Below are 22,673 nucleotides of genomic sequence, written 5' to 3'. Positions count from 1 at the left end.
AATAACAGACTTCAGTTGTGCACACAGTATAATTATTTGTTATCCATGCTGTAAAAATAGGTTTGAACTCACTGTTGTTGCATCTGCACCGAGCCACATATCAAAAAATGAATTAAATCATAATCAACATCATCTCATAATTAAAGCTGCAAGCAGCGTTGAACAGGCCGTCGCGCCTCCGCACACCTCAGGCGGCGGTGCAATCGAAGGGCTTCTGTGACAGGCATGTAGATGTCTTCAGACCTGGGCTGCTTTCAGACAGTACAAGAAGGAGATAAACATCACTTCCTTTGTCCACTGTTTTGCCTGCTGCTGGGGCTGCTTTGTTGAAATTTCGTAGGGGGCGCTATTCAGCCAGTTTGCATCACTGATGGAATATTGTCATTAGGACGTGTTCAGGCCGGGACTCTTATCAAACATGTAAAGTTTGGTGCAGACTGGAGCATTTACAATAAAGTTATAGCAACTTCCTCTGTCATGGCAAAACATCAAATCTAAACAGTGTGAGGATGAGAATTTTCTGCAGGGTGAGACATGTCTGTCTTGCTCACACCTGTGGCATCAAAATTATGCAAGTTTTGGGCCCATTCACTTGAATTTCAATTAGTAAATTGAAAACTCTTGATGAGTTTGTGTGTAAAACAAATTAATTTCCTAATTTTCATCAAGTCTATTTTTAGAAAAGTAAAGACTTTTAACCCACATGACCTGGTGAAAGTTTGATTGAAATGTGTACTGTCAGGTGTGTAGAGACAATAAGTAACTGCAGCTGGACACAGAAAAATACTACAAATTTTAGTTTTGATTTTATTTTTCTGCAGCACTTTATAACTAAATTGTCACTCTCTCTCAATTTTTTCCCTTCCCCTCATAGGTCATCCCCACTACTGAATTATACATATAAGACCTATAATTATTGTAAAATAAATGATACTAACACCAAACTTCATACAAAGTTTGTATATAATGTACTGTATGTATATAGACCTTTCTACTGCATCCTTCAAAAATGAGCTGCATTCAACCCCCACACCCACCCACCCCTCCTATCCTCGCTCTCTCCCTCTCAGATGGAGAGACGAATGTCACTCTTCTTGTGAAATCAAAATGGCCGGAGCCCTTCTGTATTTCGTGTGTTTGTTTCTTTCTACTTTCTTTATTATTCCGCCACTTAAACCCTAAATTTGAGCCCCTAAACATGCTCAAAAACTCACCAAATTTGGCACGCACATCAGGTCTGGTGAAAAATTTGATAAAATGTAAAAATTAACCCCCAAAGTACCAAAATGTGCTCTATAGCGCCACCTATGTCACTAATATTCCGCCACGGCCCGTAGGAATGTCGTAGAGAGATCAACCCAAAACTCAATTATTCATCTCATCAAGACCTACAAATCATACACTGACACCCCTGACCTAAATCCAACAGGAAGTCCGCAATTAGCCTTTCAATATAAGACTTTTCCTCAATTTTGGCCTCCAAACAAACACTCTCTCCTCTGAGGGCGTTAATGGTATTGGCTTCAAACTTTAATACATGACTTATGACACTGTGCTGAAAACCAAGCATACTCACCCCGCCCTTCCTATTCTCTCTCTCTCTCCCTCACAGCTGGAGAGGAGAATGTTACTCTTCTTGTGAAATCTCCTCATAAATTCCATGACTTTGGCTAAATCTTACATTAACAATCACATTTTTTAGTAGGAAATTTTGTGGGGAATCCATTGATACAGGTTTGAAAGTGGTCAGACTTATAGTTTAGATGTCAGAAGCCTCTGTTTGACACAAAGTCCATGCCTCCCCCATTCTTTTACATTGTAAGGGGTACATGTGATGAAATCGGAGTTCTACTGAGTGAAACATGATGCCGAATGTCTGTTTTGTCAGGTAATAAACATTGTCAGTGTCTGATAACCAATAATGACTCACTGCTGGTCCTGGTGCCAGAGGAAAGTAACTGGCCGGGTATTTCTTTTTTATGGACTGCTGTCTTGCTCACGTTAGCTTTCTTCAGGACAGTGCACACCTGATTTTGCTGGAGGACCAGTGTAGACTCATCGTCTGGTGGGTTGATGAGTGGTGCAGCCTCCTCCCTCTGAGTGGCAAAGCTGGCAAAGAACCGGTTCAGGGCATCAGGCAGTGTGGCGTCATCATTTGGCAGCTGATTGTTAGTTTTGTAGTCTGTCAGTGCCTTGATGCCCTTCCACATACTGCGGGGATTGTTGTTATCAAATTGATTTTCAATGCATTGTTTGTATTTGCGCTTTGCAACCCTGATGCCTCTACAGAGTTTCCCCTGTGCTTCACTGTAGGCTTGTTTGTCTCCTGACCTGAAGGCTGCATCCCGCTCCCTGAGTAGTGCCCTCACATTGCCATTAATCCACAGCCTTTGATTGGGTAACACCTTTATTGTCTTCCATGTTGTTACGTTGTCTTTGCAAAAATTAATGTATCCACAGACTGACCCAGTACATATTCCTTCAGGTCTGTTCCCTCTGCAAACAACTTCCAATCTGTATTGTCAAAACAGTCCTTCAGCATTGAGGTGGCTTCCTCAGACCACACCTTTACTCTACAGATCAATGGTCTGTAAACTGGGGTCAGAGTGAGGAAGATATGATCTGAATGTCCTAGATGTGCAGATGGGGTTGCTTTGAATGCTCCTGGAATATTTGTGAAGACCCAGTCAGTACGTTGTTCTCTCTTGTGGGGACATTCACATTCTTGTAGAATTTGGGCAGTTTGGGACCAGTTTGAGATCTGTATAATTGGAGTCCCCCGCTACAATGATCACGCGATCCTGGTGCGATATCAGCTGTTTGTTGGTGCTGTCGTGTAGCTTTTCCAGTGCTAACTTAGCTTTGGCTTGTGGAAGGATGTAGACTGCCATAATTATTATTCACATGAATTCCCTCAGTTGGAGGATTTTTCATGCAGGACTTTTACTTGTAATGGAGTATTTTTATTTTGCTGTATTGGTACTTTTACTTAAGTAAAGGATCTGAATACCTTTTCCACCACTACAAATTAGAAATTCTCATAGTTCATAATAAACTGTCCGAAACCATTCACACACAGAATATGAGCCAAAGCCAAACTTGATGGACAAGTCAAACAGGGGAGGGGAGTTGTAGACACTCAGTAAACCAGAGCTGAAACCTAATTGGTCCTATTGACAGTTAACTTCCTCCTCCCTTCTCTCCCATTGGCCGGTGAGCTCTTGACCTGCAGCTACTTTATGATGAGCCTCAGGATCGATAGCACTTCAACAACTGCAAACATCAGACCAGGTACGCTGCTGTTTGTGTGTGCGTGTATGTGTGTGTGTGTGTGTGTGTTTGTACTTTTATTACTGACATTGAGGGGACAAAAACCTGTTAGTTTGGTTGTTTAGTGTCCATGTTCAGTGTCTGTTTGTGTTGTATATTGTTTTATGGCATTTTAAAATGTGTAGTTGTATTTGTAAATGCGTATGTATGAGTATGAATGTATGGGTACATGTGTGCATATAGATATAAGTATAGTTTTATATTTTTATGATGTAAAATCATGTATAGTTATTATTTCTGTTTTGTAAATTCTGCTTCTATTGCTCCTTTGTTAAAGGCAAAGATAAACTGTGAAAATAAGATCAGGAAGAAGATAAAGTGATAACCTGCTGGAAATTTATGGTGTATCAGACAGATTATTGGACACACTTTGATGACTTTTACATCAGTGTTTCCTCTGTATGCTTTCAACTGTGCCGCTGCTGATATTTCACATTGTAAATAATAACCAAGACGAATGCAAATCAGATGCAGTTTCTCTGCTTCGAGCAGCTGGCTGGTGCTGGTGGTGAGCAAAAGTGAACTGGTTTCACTTCTGGTCTGCTGTGTGGGTCAGTGTCTGACCAATATGATTCGCATCCACACACACGCAGAGCAGACAGCAGAGCAGAGAGGTGGAAATTACTGTAACTTTGTTGTGCAACCTTGGTGTACTGGAAAATTACTTATCTGGGGAGTGAAACAGAATTGAAAAATCACTGAGAGTTAATCCCTAAATCAAGTCTGTAAACTTGCAAGAACAATTTCTGCTTTACAATCAGTTTTCAATTCTAAATCTGACTTTTTGCAAAACATTACACACAGTTCTCTACATTAGTTACAACATTCAAAATTAAAATCTCTTGTGTTCCTTTGGAAAGCAACGCCAATCAAAATGCCGAGCCTTATTTACCAATTAATAACAGTCACTCCTCAGAGGTGTAAACACTAGTTGCTTAACTGTTCAATTAGATATCAGAGCTTCAGCACTATAACAAGGCCACAGATGAGCCTCCCCGTTTTGGAGGAAAACGGAGGCCAATGGTGATGCAAGAGCTAGAGGTTAAGGAGTGAGAGGAAGAGGAGGACGAGGACCAGGAAGGACAGTTGTTGAGATCAGGGCGGCACTGGTTGACCATGTGCTCAACCATGCGTCGGGTATGATGGCGGCCGGGCAGAGAGTTCAGTATATCCCTCGTGATGTAGATGTGGAGGCAGGATGCAGTCTAATTTCTTTTTTCTTATATTTAACATTTGTTTTTGTCTTTTTGTGTTCAGATTTTTGAAAAAAAATAGCCAATCTTCATTTTTTACATATTGTTTTTTGTTTTGTTTTGTTTTTTGACAGAAAACCTTTTCTTTATCTTATGTAATATTTTTTCCTGGTTTTCTCCTGTTGGATGTTCCAAAATACTGCATTTTGGAAAAAAATATAAAAAATGTCACTGTTTTGCATTTGTGTATTTTACTTATATTTGAGTAGATAAACATTACTGTAACAATATTTTACAACCAGCAACAGTGTCACACTGAAAATACAAAAGGCATCAACCTACTGATTTTTGGTTGGTGAAAAGATCTTTTCACATGATGGTGTGTTTGAGTCATTTTGATGGAAAAAAAACATTTTGGAAAAAGATAAAAACAGGTTTGAATGCAGCGTTTGCTTTTTCTAGAGATTTGTAGAGTTTTGCATTTTGTTTTTGTGGTTTTGTGTTTCGAGTTTTCAGAAAATGAGCCAAAGATTCAGAAAACATGTGTTTAAACAACTGTGATAAACTGTAAGGAAGCAGGAGACTCACAGGTTCACGTTGAATTGTAGCTCATCTCACGTTCTGTACAGTTCGATTTGATGATTATTTTCATGATTAATGATAAATCGTTTGTCCAACCAACAGTCCGAAACCCAAAGATCATAAAGCTGTAACGATTAGTTGATCGACAGAAAATTAATCACCAACTTAATCATTTTATGTTTTCAAATTTTCTGATTTCAGCTTCTCAAATGTGAATATTTTCTGGTTTCTTCGGTCCTGTGTGACAGTAAACTGAATATCTTTGAGTTGTGGACTGTTGGTCGTCACAAAACAAGACATTTGGAGACAAGGCTCTCTTATATGATTAGTCGATATCTAGAATGGTTGTCAATTCAATTTCTGTTGATCAGCTAATTGATTAATTGACAAATCGATCCAGTTCTACATTGTCAGACTAGTTTAGCAGAGATGGATTTAGTGTTTTGTTTTATGTGATTTGTCGACTAACACAACTGAGGCAGATGTTTGTTTATGTTTATTTATAGTTCCAAGTTATTCATCAAGTAAAGGGCCCAAGTTTATCACAAAGTGGTGAGTTTAGTTTTTTACATCTCTCTTTGTAATAGGCCTATTCGGACGGAAGACTAGATGATTACATAACACCAAGTGTGATGTTGCTGTCGACAGTTTATATAACAGCAGTATCGTTTACTCCTTCATTACTCACTTTGTCAAGATGAAAAACATCTGCTTGGTCACTGTTGATAGACTGTTGCTGGAAACTTTCAGAGAGAAAATATTCTCAACTGCAAAGAAGACAGAAGAGGAAAGACGATAAACATTTGAAGAGAGGAAGAAGCCATATTTCATACTTTTACCCGCTTCAACTCAAGATCATTATATTCCACTTTTTGACCATTTTGGACTGTTTTTGTGGACAATCTTAGTATAAACTAGGGCTGTGTGATATGGCCTAAAAATATAAATCTCGATTTTTTTTCAAGATTGGGGGCGACTCATGATTTTAATCAAGATTTTTATGGAGTTTGACCAGTTGTTTTAGAATTGTAGATGTTTAGATTTTCAATACAGAAGTCTCAAATGGAAAAAAGATAATGTAACATCAGAGGCAAAAATTAAGCGACTGTAAGGCCGCAACCAACAATTATTTTCTCAATTAATCCCTTAGTGAATTTAATGTTAAAAAATGGTGAAAATGGCAAATCAGAGACGGAGGTGATGTCTTCAGTTTGCTGGTTTTGCCTAAAACCGAAAGATGTTCAATTTACTGTCATACTGTACCAGCCAAAAGTTCAGATACACCTACTCATTCAAGGGTTTTTCTTTATTTTTACTGTTTTCTACATTGTAGAACAATAGTGAAGACATCAAAACTGTGAAATAACTGAACTGAAATGGAATTATGATTATCGACTGTTTTCTGTTTGGTTTTGTTTCAGGCTGACATGCTGTCCATCCCAGATCTGATCAGGAGGAAGAGAGATGGCGGAAAACTGAGCGACGAAGAAATCAAAACTTTCATTAAGGCTGTAACGACCAAAACTATACAGGAATGTCAGATAGGTACGAAGAGAAAGACTCACACAGCTCAGACATGTTCCACATGTTCCTCAGATCATTTTATCGTCAACATTATCTCTTTAAGGGGCCATGTTGATGTCTATCTGGCAGAAAGGAATGGTCGACTCGGAGATCGAGTCCCTGACCAGGGAGATGATGTCATCAGGGGAAGTGATGTCATGGCCAAAAGAGTGGGCGGGGCGTGTGGTTGACAAACACTCAACAGGCGGGGTGGGAGATAAAGTCAGTCTGGTGTTAGCGCCCGCGCTAGCTGCCTGCGGCTGTAAGGTAACAACACAACTACAGCTAAACTTTATTAAAGGAACAGTCCCACATTTCTGGAAATCCTCTTGTTTACCTTCATTCATGGAATCAGATGAGGTATCAATAAGTTTAAACAATGGGCATCTCATGTTTTATTATCACAATCTTATTGCCAGACAAAAATGTTGATATTTGAGGATTCTCCAGTGTTACACTCAAGGACATAATAAGTCAGAGGTTCTTCAACCCAAATATAAAAGTACAGAAATGTTATTTTCAGGGAAAAATAAGTCTGAAAATCCTTCACAGTCACAGTCTGCAGGTCTGTTGAGACTCAAAACGGCTAATATAGCCAATCATCTTTATTAGTTTTTGACAAAAAAAAGTATTAATTTCACAATGTTTTACACATTGTACAAAAACATTGAACTATGTAATGGTGATGTAAACCATGGTCACCATTTTAGTTGAGTAGAGCAGCGTAATGTTGCCACCACGTCAAAAAAAGAGAGTGTTTTTTGATATAACGAGAAAATATCACATTATACTGAAATGGTTTTCTCGTTATATAAGAAGAGTTTACTTGTATTATTTTGGTATTAGAATTTTTTCTCATTATAACAAGAAAAACAACTCGTTATAACGAGATGAGATTTATAATGAGAAAGGTGTTTGAAATATTAGACTTATACAAACAGCAGTGTTGTTGCTGCTGAAATGGCGGAAATTGAACGATTGACTTGATCAAGTCTTATTTTCACATAATTAAATTCTGCTCCATGAGACGTAGACAGGGTTGTTATCACCACGCGGACGCTGAAGGATATCGTCCGCTCTGCATCTCAATCAGAAAAAAGAACCAAGCCCATTAAGTCACAATAAAAGCATCTACTATTTTGAGAATATTTTATTATTATAATAATGAGAAAAGTGTTTTACAATATTGAAATACATTTTCTTGTTGTACACGAAAATTGTTTTTGTTAAAACAAGAAAGTTCTTGTTAAAACTAGTTATTTTCTCACTATAATGACAAAAATGAAAGGCATATTTTTTTACTAAGGTTGGCACTTCTGAGCTGCCGTAGATTAGCGTGTTGACAAAGTAAATTTGGACCTGATGATGCATCAGATGAAAATCAAGGCTAAGCCAGGCTAACACATGCTGGACCTCTCTATGTTGAGAAGAGGACTTCCCTTGTTGCCTCAACGAGTGTTTAAATGTTTAAGCTGCGTTTCCTCACTAAATGTTGAAACTATCCTGTTGTAAACGGAAAAAAAACAACTTATCTGCAGAATATAAAATTAAACACCTTTCAATAGCTAACATCACCGCTTTAAATCTAAAATGTTGATAAATAGTTTACTACTTACATTTATATACTGAGAGACAAATGTCGGTGGCATGTCTATGGCGTCATAACTTCAGGTGTGTGTTTGTCAGGTGCCTATGATCAGTGGGCGGGGCCTGGCTCACACAGGAGGAACTCTGGACAAACTGGAATCAATTCCCGGATTCGAAATCCAACAATCAGCAGAACAGGTGCAATAAACTATTTCATTTACAACAAGTTGTGCATTTCTTCACTGTACAGATAGTCTAATTGGAAAGTTTTGATACTAAGCCGACACCATACATGAGTTTCTGATAGCAAACAATACTTTTTTAATACCTTATAAACATGTTTTTTCTACAAAATCTTTTTCTTTCCACTTAATGAACCAAGCCAAATTTCTCAGGTATTTAATATTGTCTAAACACAAGCAGCCGTACAAGAAATATGGTCTAAAACTGAAAAAATTATTCCTTAAATCAGGAATCTCACCAAAGAATAAGTCAAGAAAAGTACAAATCTTTTGGTATTTTAACAGTTTTTGTACTATGGACACATTTCAGTGGGTACGAAGAAAGTGTTGAGTTTCAGTACTTAGTTGCATCTATACCTGTGTACTAATATACGTGAATGTACTGACTGTTCAGGTTCAGAAGATCCTGAGCTCAGTGGGCTGTTGCATTATGGGTCAGACAGAGACATTGGTTCCTGCAGATCGAGTCCTGTACGCCCTGAGGGACGCCACCAGCACTGTGGACAGCTTGCCGCTCATTACTGGTACTGAAATGGAACCAATAACATTACCTAGAACCAGCAGTGGTAGAAGTATTCATATATTCACTTCATTTTACTGAAGTAAAAGTACCAGTACAGCAATTTAAAAATACTCCATTACAAGTAAAACTACAGTAAAAGTACATAAGTATTATGAGCTTGATGTAGTTAAAGTATTGCAGTAAAAGTACATAAGTATTATGAGCTTGATGTAGTTAAAGTATTGCAGTAAAAGTAGTGGTTTGGTCCCTCTGACTGATATATTATTATATATGACATCATTAGATTATTAATAGTGAAGCATCAGTGTTAGAGCAGCATGTTACTGTTGTAGCTGCTGGAGTTGGAGCTAGTTTACACTACTTTATATACAGTTAGCTAGTTTAGTCCAGTGGTTCCCAACCTAGGGGTCGGGCCCCTCCAAAGGGTCAGCAGATAAATCTGAGGGGTCGTGAGATGATTAATGGGAGAGGAAAGAAGAAAAAACAAAGTTCTGATACACAAATCTGTTTTCAGTTTTTGGACTTTTTCTCTAATCTTTGATTTTTGCTGAAATATTGGATCATTTGAACATTTATCGAAATGAAAGCATGTGAGAAGTTTAGAGGGAAAAATCACTATTTGGTGGAGCTGTTAACAACTCATAGACATGTGAAATGTGACCCCGACTACACACTGCTTTTTGTAAGACGTCAAAAGACAAAAAGGTTGGAAACCACTGGTTTCATCTTTAACAATGTGTTGTATTTTAAAAGCTTATTATATTATCCATTGTGTCAAATCTTCATCTGAAAAGTAACTAAAGCTGTCAAATAAATGTAGTGGAGTAGAAAGTACAATATTTCTCTCTGAAATGTACTTAGTTACTTTCTACCACTAAGAGCCTCACTGAGGCAGTGCTGCTCAGTTAAAACTATCTAGGGCTGCAACAAAAATATGTTTTCTTACCAATTAATTGTTTTAAGAGTCGACCAAATCTCAAAATTTTAGAGTGTTTAATTTAATAAACAGTAACTTCAAAAGGAAGTTCAAAACCGCCCATCACATCATATATGATAAAACAAGCAACAAATCCTCGTATCTGAGAAGCTGGAAACAGCAAATGTTAAACGACTATAGCGATTAACTGCTAGTTGCCAATTTATTTTCTTTCCATTGATAAATCAACTAATTGTCGCAGCTCTGAAACTATTTCTGCCATTTAACAATAAATTAAATATGAGGTTGTTTTTTTGTGTTGTTTTTTTAGGCTCTATTATCTCAAAGAAAGGGGCGGAGTCTCTGACTGCTCTGGTGTTGGATGTAAAGTTTGGACGAGCTGCTCTGTATAAAGACCTGGAAAGTGCTAAAGAACTAGCACAGTTATTGGTAAGTACGTTTTAAAAGGTGAATCATGTAATAAACATTTTTCCTCACTTAGTATATAAACCACTGGCTTGTTTGACACAGTTAGCACAGTTAGCCTAACAGTGCTCTTTTCAACAGAAATACGTTTTTTCAGTCACTTCTACTTTGCTCTTTTAAAAAAAAATCTGTCAAGTTACTGTCAATCAAACTCCACACTTTATGCACAGACATTTAAAAACATCAAAATCCAGAATTTCCTGATGATCTTTTAATATAAAAGACCTGCAGAAAGTCTTCAGTTAATCTGACAGTAGCTTTACAGCGTTCAAAAAAATGGCAAAGTAGAAGTAGTTGGAATTAATTATAGGTACTTTCACTCCTCCGCAATGTGTTTTATTTGGTATTTATTGATAACTAGCCCTATTATTATATTATTATTATTTGAGAATTTGCAGTACATCACAACATTTGGCAAGTGCTCAAAACTACCAAGTAAATTACTGGTAATATCCCCCTAATTTTAATATGAAGAAGAACTGGCTAGTCACACTTAGAAGTCTATGATTATTATATGAAATAATGTTTTTATTATTATTTTAGGTGAATGTAGGAAACGGTCTCGGAATGCGTACAGGGGCGGTACTCAGCAGTATGGATGCTACGATTGGTCGATGTGTGGGCAACAGTCTGGAGGTGATCGAATCTCTGGAGACGCTGAAGGGGAACGGACCCGAAGACCTGATGGAGCTGGTTACAACCCTCGGTATGTATGTGACCTTATGACATAGTTTAGATCTTTAGACATTTGATGATATGAATTGTTTTTTTGTGGTTTTGATGCATGAATATAAAACAATATGAACAAATTAGTACCTTATTGTGAAATTTAACAGTTGCTTAATACTTAATGGTGAGATTTAAACACCACTGAATTTATAGCATTTCATCTGCATTTATGTGGTTTTAATTCCCATTTTCTAATATTCCAGTAGGGGAGAGCGAGGTTACATGAGCCACATCAAATGTAAAAACATTTGATGATTTTACTACAATATAAAAGAGTATTTGTTTCAAATAATAGTTACTATATATACCTCAGGTTGTTGTGTACCCATGGAAATTAAAACAAGTTATCTAATTATTATGGTTTTAGAACAATGAGCCATTAAAAAAAGTTAGTCCTATGGCACAACTTACCTCAAGGTAGGGGTAAAATGAGCCCTCTATGGGTAAATAGTGTTACCATTAAATACTGGTATAAAAATTACACAAAATCAAATAAATTTGAGATAATTTTGATGCCATCAATTTAACAAAGGTAAGAACTCATACTTTTCAATAAAAATGTTACCTCAACACTTTCAGTAAAGATTAAACTGTGATCTTTGTGTGTTACATACAGAAAGAATGTGTGTGCAAATGTGTTTTTGTGTAAACAGACAGGTGACAAATTAAAGGAAAACCTGGTCCAGGTCTGAATGTTTGACCCCTACAGTGAGGGGATCTGGGGGCTCTGTTATGCTGTGGGGGGCATTTTGCTGGCATGGTTTGGGTCCACTTGTCCCCTTAGAGGGAAGGGTCACTGCTAATCAATACAAAGTAGTTGTGAGTGATCAGCTGTCTCCTATGATCATAACATTTCTACCTTGATGGGAGTGGTCTCTTCCAGGATGACTGTTGTGGAAATTTAAGATGAATTCACAGAGAGCAAGTTGTCTTTCAGAGTTTTATTGCAATATCCAGAATACATATTTGCAAGTCCAGATCTCCCAGTTTGCTTGGCTGAAGAGATATTGAATAAAGCTCAGTGTTGGTACTTGCATATACAGCCACATGCATCACAATCATCCCACATTCATCACCCCAACAGTTATTTTTAATTAATTCATTGTATCCCTAGGGAGTTTCTTTCAGTCTCTGCTTAGAATTAAGAGTTGAAGACTAAATCCTTATCTGCCTTTCCTCCCTGGACATTCCCTCTAAAGTTACAGTGACCGAGCCACACACCTCACCATCATCAAAACACCAAATGAGAGAATATCTTTTGGATGAATGGTGTTCATCCCTCCAGGAGAGTTCGGAAACTTGTAGAATCAATGCCAAAGAGCATTGAAGCTGTTCTGGTGGTCCAACATCTTACTAAGACACTTCATGTTGGCTTTTCCTTTAATTTGTCACCCGTCTACATGTACAGCATGTTTGCGTGTGGCTTAAATTTAGTCAACAATTAGGTATTTATTCATTAATATTGTAGCACTTGTAACAGGGATCAAACATGAACAGTGTCTCTAGTTTCTAAGATATCAGAAAAAATTTTGGGGGGTAAATTGAACCATTGACTCAACTTGCCCCAACATCACTGGCATGTTTTACCCCACAACCTCCATTTTGACAAAACTGTTTCATACAGTGGTTCAGATCCACAGTTATGCTAAGTTTATGACCTTGTTCTGTAGCTTATACTGACTTAAATTAACATGTAATGATGTCCAAAACTTATCTTTTTTAATCTTTTGATGACTTTAGTAACATGACGAATTCACTTGACATGACAAAAATCTTTTTTTTTTTGCTCTGTTTTGCTGACCACTCTCTCCATGTGCTTGAGTCCAAGATGGATTGAGTCATGTGAACTATACTTTCTTAATTTGTGATCACATGATTACTTTTGCTTATGGTTACCTAGATAAAGGAGGTGGCTCATTTTACCCACTGGCTCTAAGGTGAGATCTTGACTCAAAACATTTTTTAAAAATTCAAGTTGCTAAAAATATTATAATTGGTGAAATTCAGACACCAAAATTCAAGATGAAAAAAAAAATCAAACATGAACATCTGGCTTTAGACAACAGTATTTTTACTTCTACTTAAGAAAATGATCTGAATAATTCTTCCACCACTGCAACCAACTACTGTATCAACTACCAGCTACTAACATCAGTTATTCCAAAAGCAACAAATCCAGTAAAAACTGTCAAACACACCTGAACAAGATAGATTTGCATGTTTTTCATATTAATTGTTTGAAAATGGAAAGTATCCACATCTCTACCAAGGTCAACCTGCCTCAGGTGACTGCAGCTAGCAGTGAAAGCTACAGTTAGCATAGAAAATGTTTGACTTGTGTTTGTTTCATCAGCTACAAACATTAGCAGCTACCTGTGTGGATAATGTTAGCTACAGCACAGGTTGCCTACCTGTCTGAAGTCTGAGGAAGCACCTTGATGCTCCACACTAATGTTCATGCAGGTTTCTGGACAAATTAAACCAGGTGTGGATACTTCAGGAGTGCTGGGAGATTGGAGCATTCCCAGCAAATACACTGGGAGGAGCCGATGGGTAGTTCAGGGGACATGGGAGAGTGGAGACTTTATAGTTTAGTTTTTACCATGACGAAAAAATAGTTTGATATAAAGAGAAAAAACGTCTTCTTATATCGAAAATACTTACACATGTACACATGCATATGCATACATACATGTATACACAAAACATACACATACATATACTTATACATACACGTACATACAAATGCATATACACAAATACAGTATATACACAAATTTGAACATCCACAGTTCTATCACAACTGGGCATCTGCTGAAGAAGATCATGATATACGAGCGAAAGCACCACAACAGCTACTGAGTGAATAAATCCTCCCAATTTGAGTCTGTAACTGTCACTTTAAGACATCTTCTATAATCAGCTGTTACACTACGATATGATCACATGACCACTGTTGTTGCTTCTGTAGGTGGCCTGCTGCTGAAGATGACTGGATTGGTGTCTGACCTATCAGAAGGAAGCAAACGGATTTCTGAGGCTGTGATTGGTGGAACGGCTCTGTCAAAGTTTCAGGCCATGATGGAGGCTCAGGGCGTGGCCAAACAGACGGCTCAGACGCTATGCTCCGCCTCCACAGACTACTTCAGTGTCCTGAGAAAATCTGAGCATCAGACTGAACTAAAGACTCCTGAAGACGGTAAGAAAAATACTATTAGAGAATATATTTCTCTGAAAATCAATATATAACTTTGTTTAGGGCTGAAACCAATGATTATTTTTGTTATCAGTTAATTCTCTCGATTAATCGTTTGGTCTTTAAAATGTCAAAAAATAATGAAAATGACTGTTATAGTTTAGAGTCAAAGGTGACGTCATCGGGTGTCGTGTTTTGTCCAAACATCACACCGATATCTCAAAATATTGATTTAACTGCCACGAATGGCAAGAAAACACAGTCAATCATCACATTTTAGAAGCTGAAACCAGCTAATGTTTGACATTTTTGCTTAAAATAATGATTAAAGAATGATCTAAACAGTTGCTGATTAATTATCTATGGCTCAACTAATCGATTAATTAACTAATCATTGCAGGACTGTTTTGAAAACTCTCCCTGCTGCTATATTTTAAAAAACGCTCAGACATCCAAAAATGTATGAATTTATGATCTATCAAACCAGGATGGTGTGATAGATCATTTTGTTGCATTAAAGATTTGCTATTCTGCAAGTCTCAGATGTCAGAGTGTCCTTAAACGCACCATCAGGAGAGTTTCTTTAACCTGTATTAAGATGATAAAAAAACTTTGACCAGAATTAACAACAGCGGTGGGAAACGTATCAGACGAGTCTTTACTTAAGTAAAAATAACAATACTGCAATATAAAAAAAACTCCATTACAAGCAAAAATCCTGCATTCAGAATTTGGCTTAAGTGCTCATTGTTAAGAACAGCCCCTTTCTAAACATCATTTTAATGTTGTATCTGGTTGCAATGGAGCTCAGATAAATGATGATGTCATCTTTCATTTTCTAAAATTATAAGCGTACTAAAAACAAAAACATGATTTTTAAGCCTCTTTCCACTTTTATTCAAATACAAATACAAATAATTTTGCTGCCTCAACAAATACAGATACAAATACAGATACAAATACTGGGCCCCTCTGCACATCCCTAGTGTATATATATATACATATATATGTATCCCTAGTGTATATATATATATATATATATATATATATATATATATATGTGTGTGTGTGTGTGTGTATATATATATATATATATATATAGTTACTTTCCACTGCTGATTTACAGCTCTGTATCATTGCTGAGGGCATATTCATATTTCTCCAAAATGTGAAGGAAAACTATTTTAAGCTTCATTACACTGATAAATAACAGTGTAAAGTAGATTAAATGTATTGCATATTATTGATTGGTGTGCTACATTGGTCTGTAAAACATCAGAAAGTGTCTATAAATGATTATTCATACCCAAAGCTGAATTATTTAAACTACTTCTTTTTAACTGACCAACAGTTTAAACCCTAAAAATATTCACTTTACTATCAAAGAAGATTAAAAAAAACAGAAAATATTCACATTTTAGTAGCTGGAAGAAATACATTTTTACGCATTTATGCTTAAAACATAATAATTATTTAATTATAAAATGGTTTCTGATTCATTTTCTTATTGAATTTATTTTGTTGGGGGATAAAAAGATAAACATGGCCTCAAAATCATTAAATCTGAAGATACAGGATATTGATTGGACAGTGAAAATGGGCCTTTAGACCCAAAATAAAACATCGTTAACAACAAATAACTGATCATTGATTAGTTGTCTGTCTGTCGTCCTGCAGGAGTCGTCGTGGACGTCGATGGTTTGGCTTTAGCTGAAGTTCTTCATAAACTGGGGGCGGGGCGATCAAAGGCCGGACAACCTATCAATCGCAGCGTGGGGGCGGAGCTACTGGTGACGCTGGGTCAGAAGGTCACAAAAGGTGAGAGGTCGATGATGATGATTTCATATGATTTCTCATGAACATGTACTGTTTGTATCACTTTACTAAAGCCAAAGACATTATTAACTTAATTGTATTGATGTCTAAAATATATATTCATAATTCAAATTTCTCCAATCACAAACTTTTAATTTTAGTCTTTTAAATTGATTTCCAGCAGGATATTAAAACACTCTATGTACCTTATTTAATATTTGTTCATGTGAATTTCACAGTAATGTTTGTCGTCTGTCTCAAAACCTCTGGCTGTGTTTGATGTTTTTGCTAAAGGATCAGTCTGGCAATTTTCTATATTTTTCTTATTGTCAACAAATCTCATGTTTGGATCCAAACCAACAATGAACTGATCTACTAAGTATTGTGTGTGTATCAAAGCCTGATATATCTTATTCCTCCGTTGTTGTCCAAAAACTATTAAAATCACATCAGTGAGTCACACCGCTGCACTGGGTGACATGTTCCTTCATCATGAAGAGTTTGGTCACATTAGTTTGTTTAGAAACGGCTCCAAAGACTAATAACAGCGTCACGTTTTCAGTCTCCAGAGAGTAGTTCTGTGTAAGGCAGACGCTACTGAGCATGTGCAGGAACACGGTTCTGTTTACAGCTTCATTAGCTTGTTGTGTTTCATGTCACAACCTCTTGACTTTTTACTACATTATAATTCCAAAGACTGAAAACATGAGCACTTCTCCTTTAAGTGTTCAGTAAAGTTCCTAAAAAAAAAAATAAAACAAACCTCTTGGATGTTATTTTGTTATTTGTGTGTTTTCAGGTGTCTCCTGGTTGCGGCTCCATTATGAGGATCCGGCTCCGACTCCAAACCAGATCGATCAGCTGCAGAGAGCTCTGACTCTGAGATCAGACCAAAACACACAAACACGTCACAAACACAGTTTGGTGAAAGAACTGCTGCTCCCTCAATAACACACAGTTTCACACTTTATTAACTCGTAAATACTAACAAACACGATCGATAACAAATGTAAAAAAGTTTCATGTAATTCTAACATAACAACATTTTTTCATTCATGATAACGACAGAAATCAGAGTTTAAATCTGCCTGTAAAAATGACAACATGTTAATAAACTAACTAGTTGGTGTAGTTTAGTTGTTAGTTGGAAAGTTTTCAGTGTGAAAGACAAAAAGATAAAATCTGAAACTGAAAGCTGAACTACTGAAAAAAAATAACTACACAACAAAACTATAAATAAGTGTATGAGAAGCAACATGATGTCCATGAAAAGTAATTTGTATTCATTTTTGGAATTTCTTTGAATAAATACACATATATATATATATTTTCATTTTATATTTTATTTTTATTTTATATACTCTTCTCTGTGATACACGCAGCTCTCTGTTGAGCCAGAGGAAAAAAAATAAAATCTGAAACTGAAATATTTATATATTCATTTTAAAAATATATATATAGAATTGTTGGGATGTGTATATGAAATGATTAAAATAATATATTAAAAGAAATTCTAAAATCTGTTTGAAGGTCTGAATTGGAAAAACAAAAACAAAAAACAAAAAAATTAAACATTATTTTAATTTTTTTGTTTTTTTTTATTTTAAGACCTGCTGGCCTCCTGTCTGAAGAGAACAAATATTTTACATTTATAAGTAATTTACCTCCATAAAAGGGACATTTAAGTTTTTATTTTTCAAAAAATGTTCACATATATTTGATTTGCTTGATGAAGAGTGAAAATATCTTTAAGACAAACCTGAGCATCTTTTTATTTTACATATTTTTTAAGTGTTTATTTCAGGCGTTTTGTGTTACATTTTGGTTTTTTTTTGTTTTGGACCAACAACAAAACAAGAAACATCCACCGTCTGTTGCAGCTCTGAAGCTTTATGTTGAAATCCGTTTGTTGTGATGCAGCTGTCTGACCAGCAGAGGGCGCCAAGACCAGATTAAAAAAAAGGATTGATATGATATTTTATTCTATGATCATTTAGAGTATTTTAACATTTGTTAAAGGTTTTCTGTGTGTAGCAGGTTACAAGTGTGTTTCATTGTGTAATCCTGTATTGTGTACTAACAATAAAACTGAATATTAAACCTTATTTTGCCTCAATTTCATGTTTTAAAATACTTGAATGTTTTTTCCTCAGTTCCTATGATAGATTCTGTCTCGCAGCTCCAATCAGCTCATAAACATTTTCTTGAGAAAGGTCATTAGTTCATATGTGAAGTCTTTTCTCTTCTGTTTTCTAAAATTATCCTCAAATCTTTCACATTAAGCCACGACAACGTCATCCAACTTTAAACTGCTTTAGTTTCCTAAATAAACTCAGAGGTTTGGTCACAATATGAGAAGTAAACAATCACAATCTGACAGAAAGACTCGAAGGATATAAAAAAAAAAAAGCTCATCGAACAACAATTCACTTCTTTATTTATTTATAAAAAAATACAAACAGAAAAGTGTCACTACAGGAGTCTGACACTGAGTGAAACTCAGAACAGGTCTATGAAAACACACAAGCACACAACTCAGTCATGCTGTCATTTAGACTCCTGTTGCCATGGAGACGGCGGTCCTGCAGCAGGTGGTGGTAATAGGGGTGCGGGGGGGGGTGGTAGGGGTCAGAGGTCAGTGGACGACAGAGTTGAGCGGTTCAGCTCTGATGTTTCCAAGATCCAGAGTTGAGTCTGTCTCCTCGTCGATCTCCCCGATCACCGCCCTGCAACACACACACACACACACACACACACACACACACACACACACAGGAAGTTATAAATAAAGACATGAATCAGTATTGATGGAAAATTAAAAGGAGATTTAATTTTTCCTTTTACAGACTCTGATACTATTAACTTGACTCTGAAATCATCGTCCACTTTAAAGGACGAGTTCACAATGTTTCAAGTGTGTCTTAAACCAGCAGTCAGGTGTCCATAGTAACAGTGAAAGAGGTTTTCCTCGCTGTAATCATTCCTCCTGTTCATACTGGATATTAAAAGATCCTTCAAATGTGCTTTCAGTGTAAGTGATGGAGGCCAAAATCCACAGTGTGTCCACACAGTCATTTAAAAGTCTCTGTGAAGCTTATATGAGGCTTCAGCAGTCTGAGTTAGTCATATCAAGTGGATATCTGACACATTTACAGTCTTTTTAGCATCAAATTCCCTCTTTGTGTTTCCCTGTTGAGCTGCAGGTGGAAGTATAGTAACAAAAAGACTTTAGCACTAACTGTAAACTAGTGCTAAAGTAGACTGTAAACTGTAGACTGTAACGTTGAAAGATATCTACTTGATTTGACTCATTTGACGCTTCATATTATTCATTTTTGCACAGGAGGAGGACTGTGGATTTTCTCCTCCATCACTTCCATTGTAAGGTCATTATGAAGGGATCTACTAATGGTCAGTATGAACAGGAGGAATGATTACAGCAAGAAAGACATGTTTCAATGTTCATTTGGGCTCCTGACTGTTGTTTTAAGACACATGAAACATTGTGAACCCGTCCTTTAAATCATCAGTGTTAGAAACTATCACTCACACGTTGTCGCCCCTGACGATGTAGAGTCCCAGCACCACCTGCTCCACGCCCTGACTGGAGCTGAACACTCGCTCGTGACTCTCGTCCAGGATCAGGTTGATGGTCTGATCGAAGCCCTTCAGAGTGCCCTGAACGCACCACACACACAGATTACATCACATTCGTTTGACAAGCAGACGTCGTCTCTTCCAAACAAACAGAAGAGAAAACAACACTGGTGGACAAAATAATCCTCACGACTCTGGAAATATCTTCAAAACTGTCGGAAATGTTGCTAAACGACTTCCTCAGCTTTAAACAGACTTTAGCTCTGTGACTCAAATGTAATAATAATTAAGGCTGGAACTAATGATTACTTCCTTAATTACATTTTTAATTATTTTGTTTATAAAATGTCAGAAAACACTAAAAAAAAAAAAAAAAGTGCCCGTTATAATTTCCCAGAGGTTTTCTTTTTGTTTGACCCAAAAACTCAAAATACATTTTCAGTTTACTATCAAATATGACAAAGAAAATAATTAAATCACATTTAAAAGTTGAAACCAGCAAACAATTGATTGATAAATCGATCAATTGTTTGGTCTATAAAATGTCGATCACTGCTTCCCAAAACCCAAGTTGACGTCCTTAAATTCTGTCGTAGAGGAAAACCAGAAAATATTCACATCTGAGAATCAGAGAATTTTGGCATTTTTGTTTAAAAAAAAAAAAAAAAAGACTAAAACTATTTTCGAATTATCAAAATGGTACCACAGCACTCACTAGTTTCTTTACATTTGCATATTTTAGGTTTAAGTTCGTTATTTAGTCTCTTTATGTTGCCTTGTTACATGTTGTGTATCATCTCTTGGCTGTTACAACACATGAATTTCCTTCAGGATCAATAAAGAATCAAACTGTCTAGTTGCCTATTAATTTTAGATTAATTATCACAGCTCTAATAATAATAATAATACAAGAGAGGCACAAACTGGGACTAGAAAAACTATAATCGGTTCGACTCTGAAATGTCTTAAATCAAGTCAAATGTTTATTTTTGTTCGAAGAGTCCAAACCAGAGACAAAACACGTAATAATAATAAACTAACAGTATATGAATGAGAAAACTGTGTCAGATACAGAAGCTGGAAAACTATTTATCAAGTAAAAGTACCAATACAGCAAAGTAAAAATACTCCATTACAAGTAAAAGTCCTGCATGAAAAAAATCCTACTACAGTAAAAGTACATAAGTATTATGAGCTCGATGTAGTTAAAGTATTGCAGTAAAAGTACATAAGTATTATGAGCTTAATGTAGTTACAGTATTGCAGTAAAAGTACATAAGTATTATGAGCTTGATGTAGTTAAAGTATTGCAGTAAAAGTACATAAGTATTATGAGCTTGATGTAGTTAAAGTATTGCAGTAAAAGTACATAAGTATTATGAGCTTGATGTAGTTAAAGTATTGCAGTAAAAGTAGTGGTTTGGTCCCTCTGACTGATATATTATTATATATGACATCATTAGATTATTAATAGTGAAGCATCAGTGTTAGAGCAGCATGTTACTGTTGTAGCTGCTGGAGGTGGAGCTAGTTTACACTACTTTATATACAGTTAGCTAGTTTGGTCCAGTGGTTCCCAACCTAGGGGTCAGGCCCCTCCAAAGGGTCAGCAGATAAATCTGAGGGGTGGTGAGATGATTAATGGGAGAGGAAAGAAGAAAAAACAAAGTTCTGATACACAAATCTGTTTTCAGTTTTTGGACTTTTTCTCTAATCTTTGATTTTTGCTGAAATATTGGATCATTTGAACATTTATTGAAATGAAAGCATGTGAGAAGTTTAGAGGGAAAAATCACTATTTGGTGGAGCTGTTAACAACTCATAGACATGTGAAATGTGACCCCGACTACACACTGCTTTTTGTAAGACGTCAAAAGCCAAAAAGGTTGGAAACCACTGGTTTCATCTTTAACAATGTGTTGTATTTTAAAAGCTTGTTATATTATCCATTGTGTCAAATCTTCATCTGAATCTGTAGTGGAGTGGAAGTATAAAGTAGCATCACAGGGAAATACTCAAGTAAAGTACAAGTACATCAAAATTGTACTTAAGTACTTAAGTACAATACTTGGGTAAATGTACTCAGTTACTTTCCACCACTTACTAACCGAGAAATGAATACAATCTATTATGAAAACAATAGTTAAAAGGTTTTCTTTAAACTCACCACAATCATCCTGCCGTCTGATGTGACGATGGCCACAGTACCTGAGTCACACCGAGTTAAAGAAATAACTCTTTTCTGCACAAACACACGTTAAATTCACATTAATAACTTACACAGAAATAACCAGCTGCAGTCACAACCAACATTTAGCTCCAAGCTAACAGAAACAGCCTTCATTCATTCGTTCAGACAGTTAGCATGCTAGCCAGCTAGCAGCGGCAGGATACGGTTAATGTAGCTCTCCAGCGCGGTGGACATGCTGCTTCCTGCCGGGCTCGGTGCTTTCTTTATCCGGCAGCGGTGTTTGTGTCTCCACCGGTTAGCTGATGGTGAAAATGTGCAGAAACGTGACGGAGAAAGAGCAGCGACGGCGGCGGCGGCTAATGGCAACAAAACACCGGAGAACAGACAGGAGTCATCGAGCACCGAGCAGGCAGGAGAACGGAGCACCGAGCAGTGACGTCACATCCGGTTTAACGGCCATTTATTGAACCAAAACTTTTTAAATAAACTAAAATCTATTATAAATAAACTTTAAAAAATAAATACATACGTTTTTACACAATTATTCAAATAAAATACAGACATCTGTGATATACAGAGCAGCAGGAAGCAGCCACGTTTACTAATATACCAAAGTATGGAAGTCCAATACTGCCATCAAAAAAAGAAAGGAGTTAGCATGTTAAAAAAAAAATACTTGTGTTAAGTAAATAAAAAAAGCACATCTTTTCTAGGAGTGTGAGA

At 36.5% G+C, this 22,673-nt stretch overlaps 2 protein-coding genes across 3 annotated transcripts; one reads left to right on the top strand and one right to left on the bottom strand.

Annotated features, from left to right (window-relative positions):
* Nucleotides 1-2,677: 2,677 nt before the first annotated feature.
* LOC121890450 (thymidine phosphorylase) lies at nucleotides 2,678-17,550 on the top strand. Of its 2 annotated transcripts, XM_042402708.1 has the most exons (11): nucleotides 2,678-3,291; nucleotides 5,612-5,657; nucleotides 6,527-6,650; nucleotides 6,733-6,935; nucleotides 8,355-8,453; nucleotides 8,892-9,021; nucleotides 10,268-10,386; nucleotides 10,966-11,128; nucleotides 14,123-14,350; nucleotides 16,025-16,165; nucleotides 16,962-17,550. In XM_042402708.1, exons 3-11 carry the CDS (start codon nucleotides 6,533-6,535, stop codon nucleotides 17,111-17,113), a joined length of 1,353 nt encoding a protein of 450 aa, XP_042258642.1. In that variant the 5' UTR covers nucleotides 2,678-3,291; nucleotides 5,612-5,657; nucleotides 6,527-6,532; the 3' UTR covers nucleotides 17,114-17,550. The 2 variants fall into 2 exon arrangements, with proteins under 2 accessions (XP_042258642.1, XP_042258644.1); XM_042402710.1 differs by lacking the exon at nucleotides 5,612-5,657.
* Nucleotides 17,551-18,582: 1,032 nt separating this feature from the next.
* On the bottom strand, nucleotides 18,583-22,390 carry lsm8 (LSM8 homolog, U6 small nuclear RNA associated). Its single transcript, XM_042402711.1, has 4 exons — nucleotides 22,154-22,390; nucleotides 21,927-21,967; nucleotides 19,713-19,840; nucleotides 18,583-18,888 (listed from the first exon to the last, which is right to left on the bottom strand). Exons 1-4 carry the CDS (start codon nucleotides 22,182-22,184, stop codon nucleotides 18,798-18,800), a joined length of 291 nt encoding a protein of 96 aa, XP_042258645.1. The 5' UTR covers nucleotides 22,185-22,390; the 3' UTR covers nucleotides 18,583-18,797.
* Nucleotides 22,391-22,673: the final 283 nt, after the last annotated feature.

The sequence above is a fragment of the Thunnus maccoyii genome, chromosome 23, assembly GCF_910596095.1.
Source record: "Thunnus maccoyii chromosome 23, fThuMac1.1, whole genome shotgun sequence".
NCBI classification, from domain to species: domain Eukaryota; kingdom Metazoa; phylum Chordata; class Actinopteri; order Scombriformes; family Scombridae; genus Thunnus; species Thunnus maccoyii.
The sequence above is the reverse complement of the archived record's forward strand: the minus strand, read 5'-3'. Positions and strand labels throughout refer to the sequence as shown.

Excerpts from the sequence above, each read along its gene's own strand:
- LOC121890450 (XM_042402710.1), top strand. The coding sequence starts at position 6,533 with ATGCTGTCCATCCCAGATCTGATCAGGAGGAAGAGAGATGGCGGAAAA. Across the intron at positions 14,351-16,024 it reads ACTAAAGACTCCTGAAGACG|GAGTCGTCGTGGACGTCGAT; the intron begins GTAAGAAAAATA and ends GTCGTCCTGCAG. Across the intron at positions 16,166-16,961 it reads GGGTCAGAAGGTCACAAAAG|GTGTCTCCTGGTTGCGGCTC; the intron begins GTGAGAGGTCGA and ends GTGTGTTTTCAG.
- lsm8 (XM_042402711.1), bottom strand. The coding sequence starts at position 22,184 with ATGTCCACCGCGCTGGAGAGCTACATTAACC. Across the intron at positions 21,968-22,153 it reads GCTGGAGAGCTACATTAACC|GTACTGTGGCCATCGTCACA; the intron begins GTATCCTGCCGC and ends GGTGTGACTCAG. Across the intron at positions 19,841-21,926 it reads CAGACGGCAGGATGATTGTG|GGCACTCTGAAGGGCTTCGA; the intron begins GTGAGTTTAAAG and ends TGGTGCGTTCAG.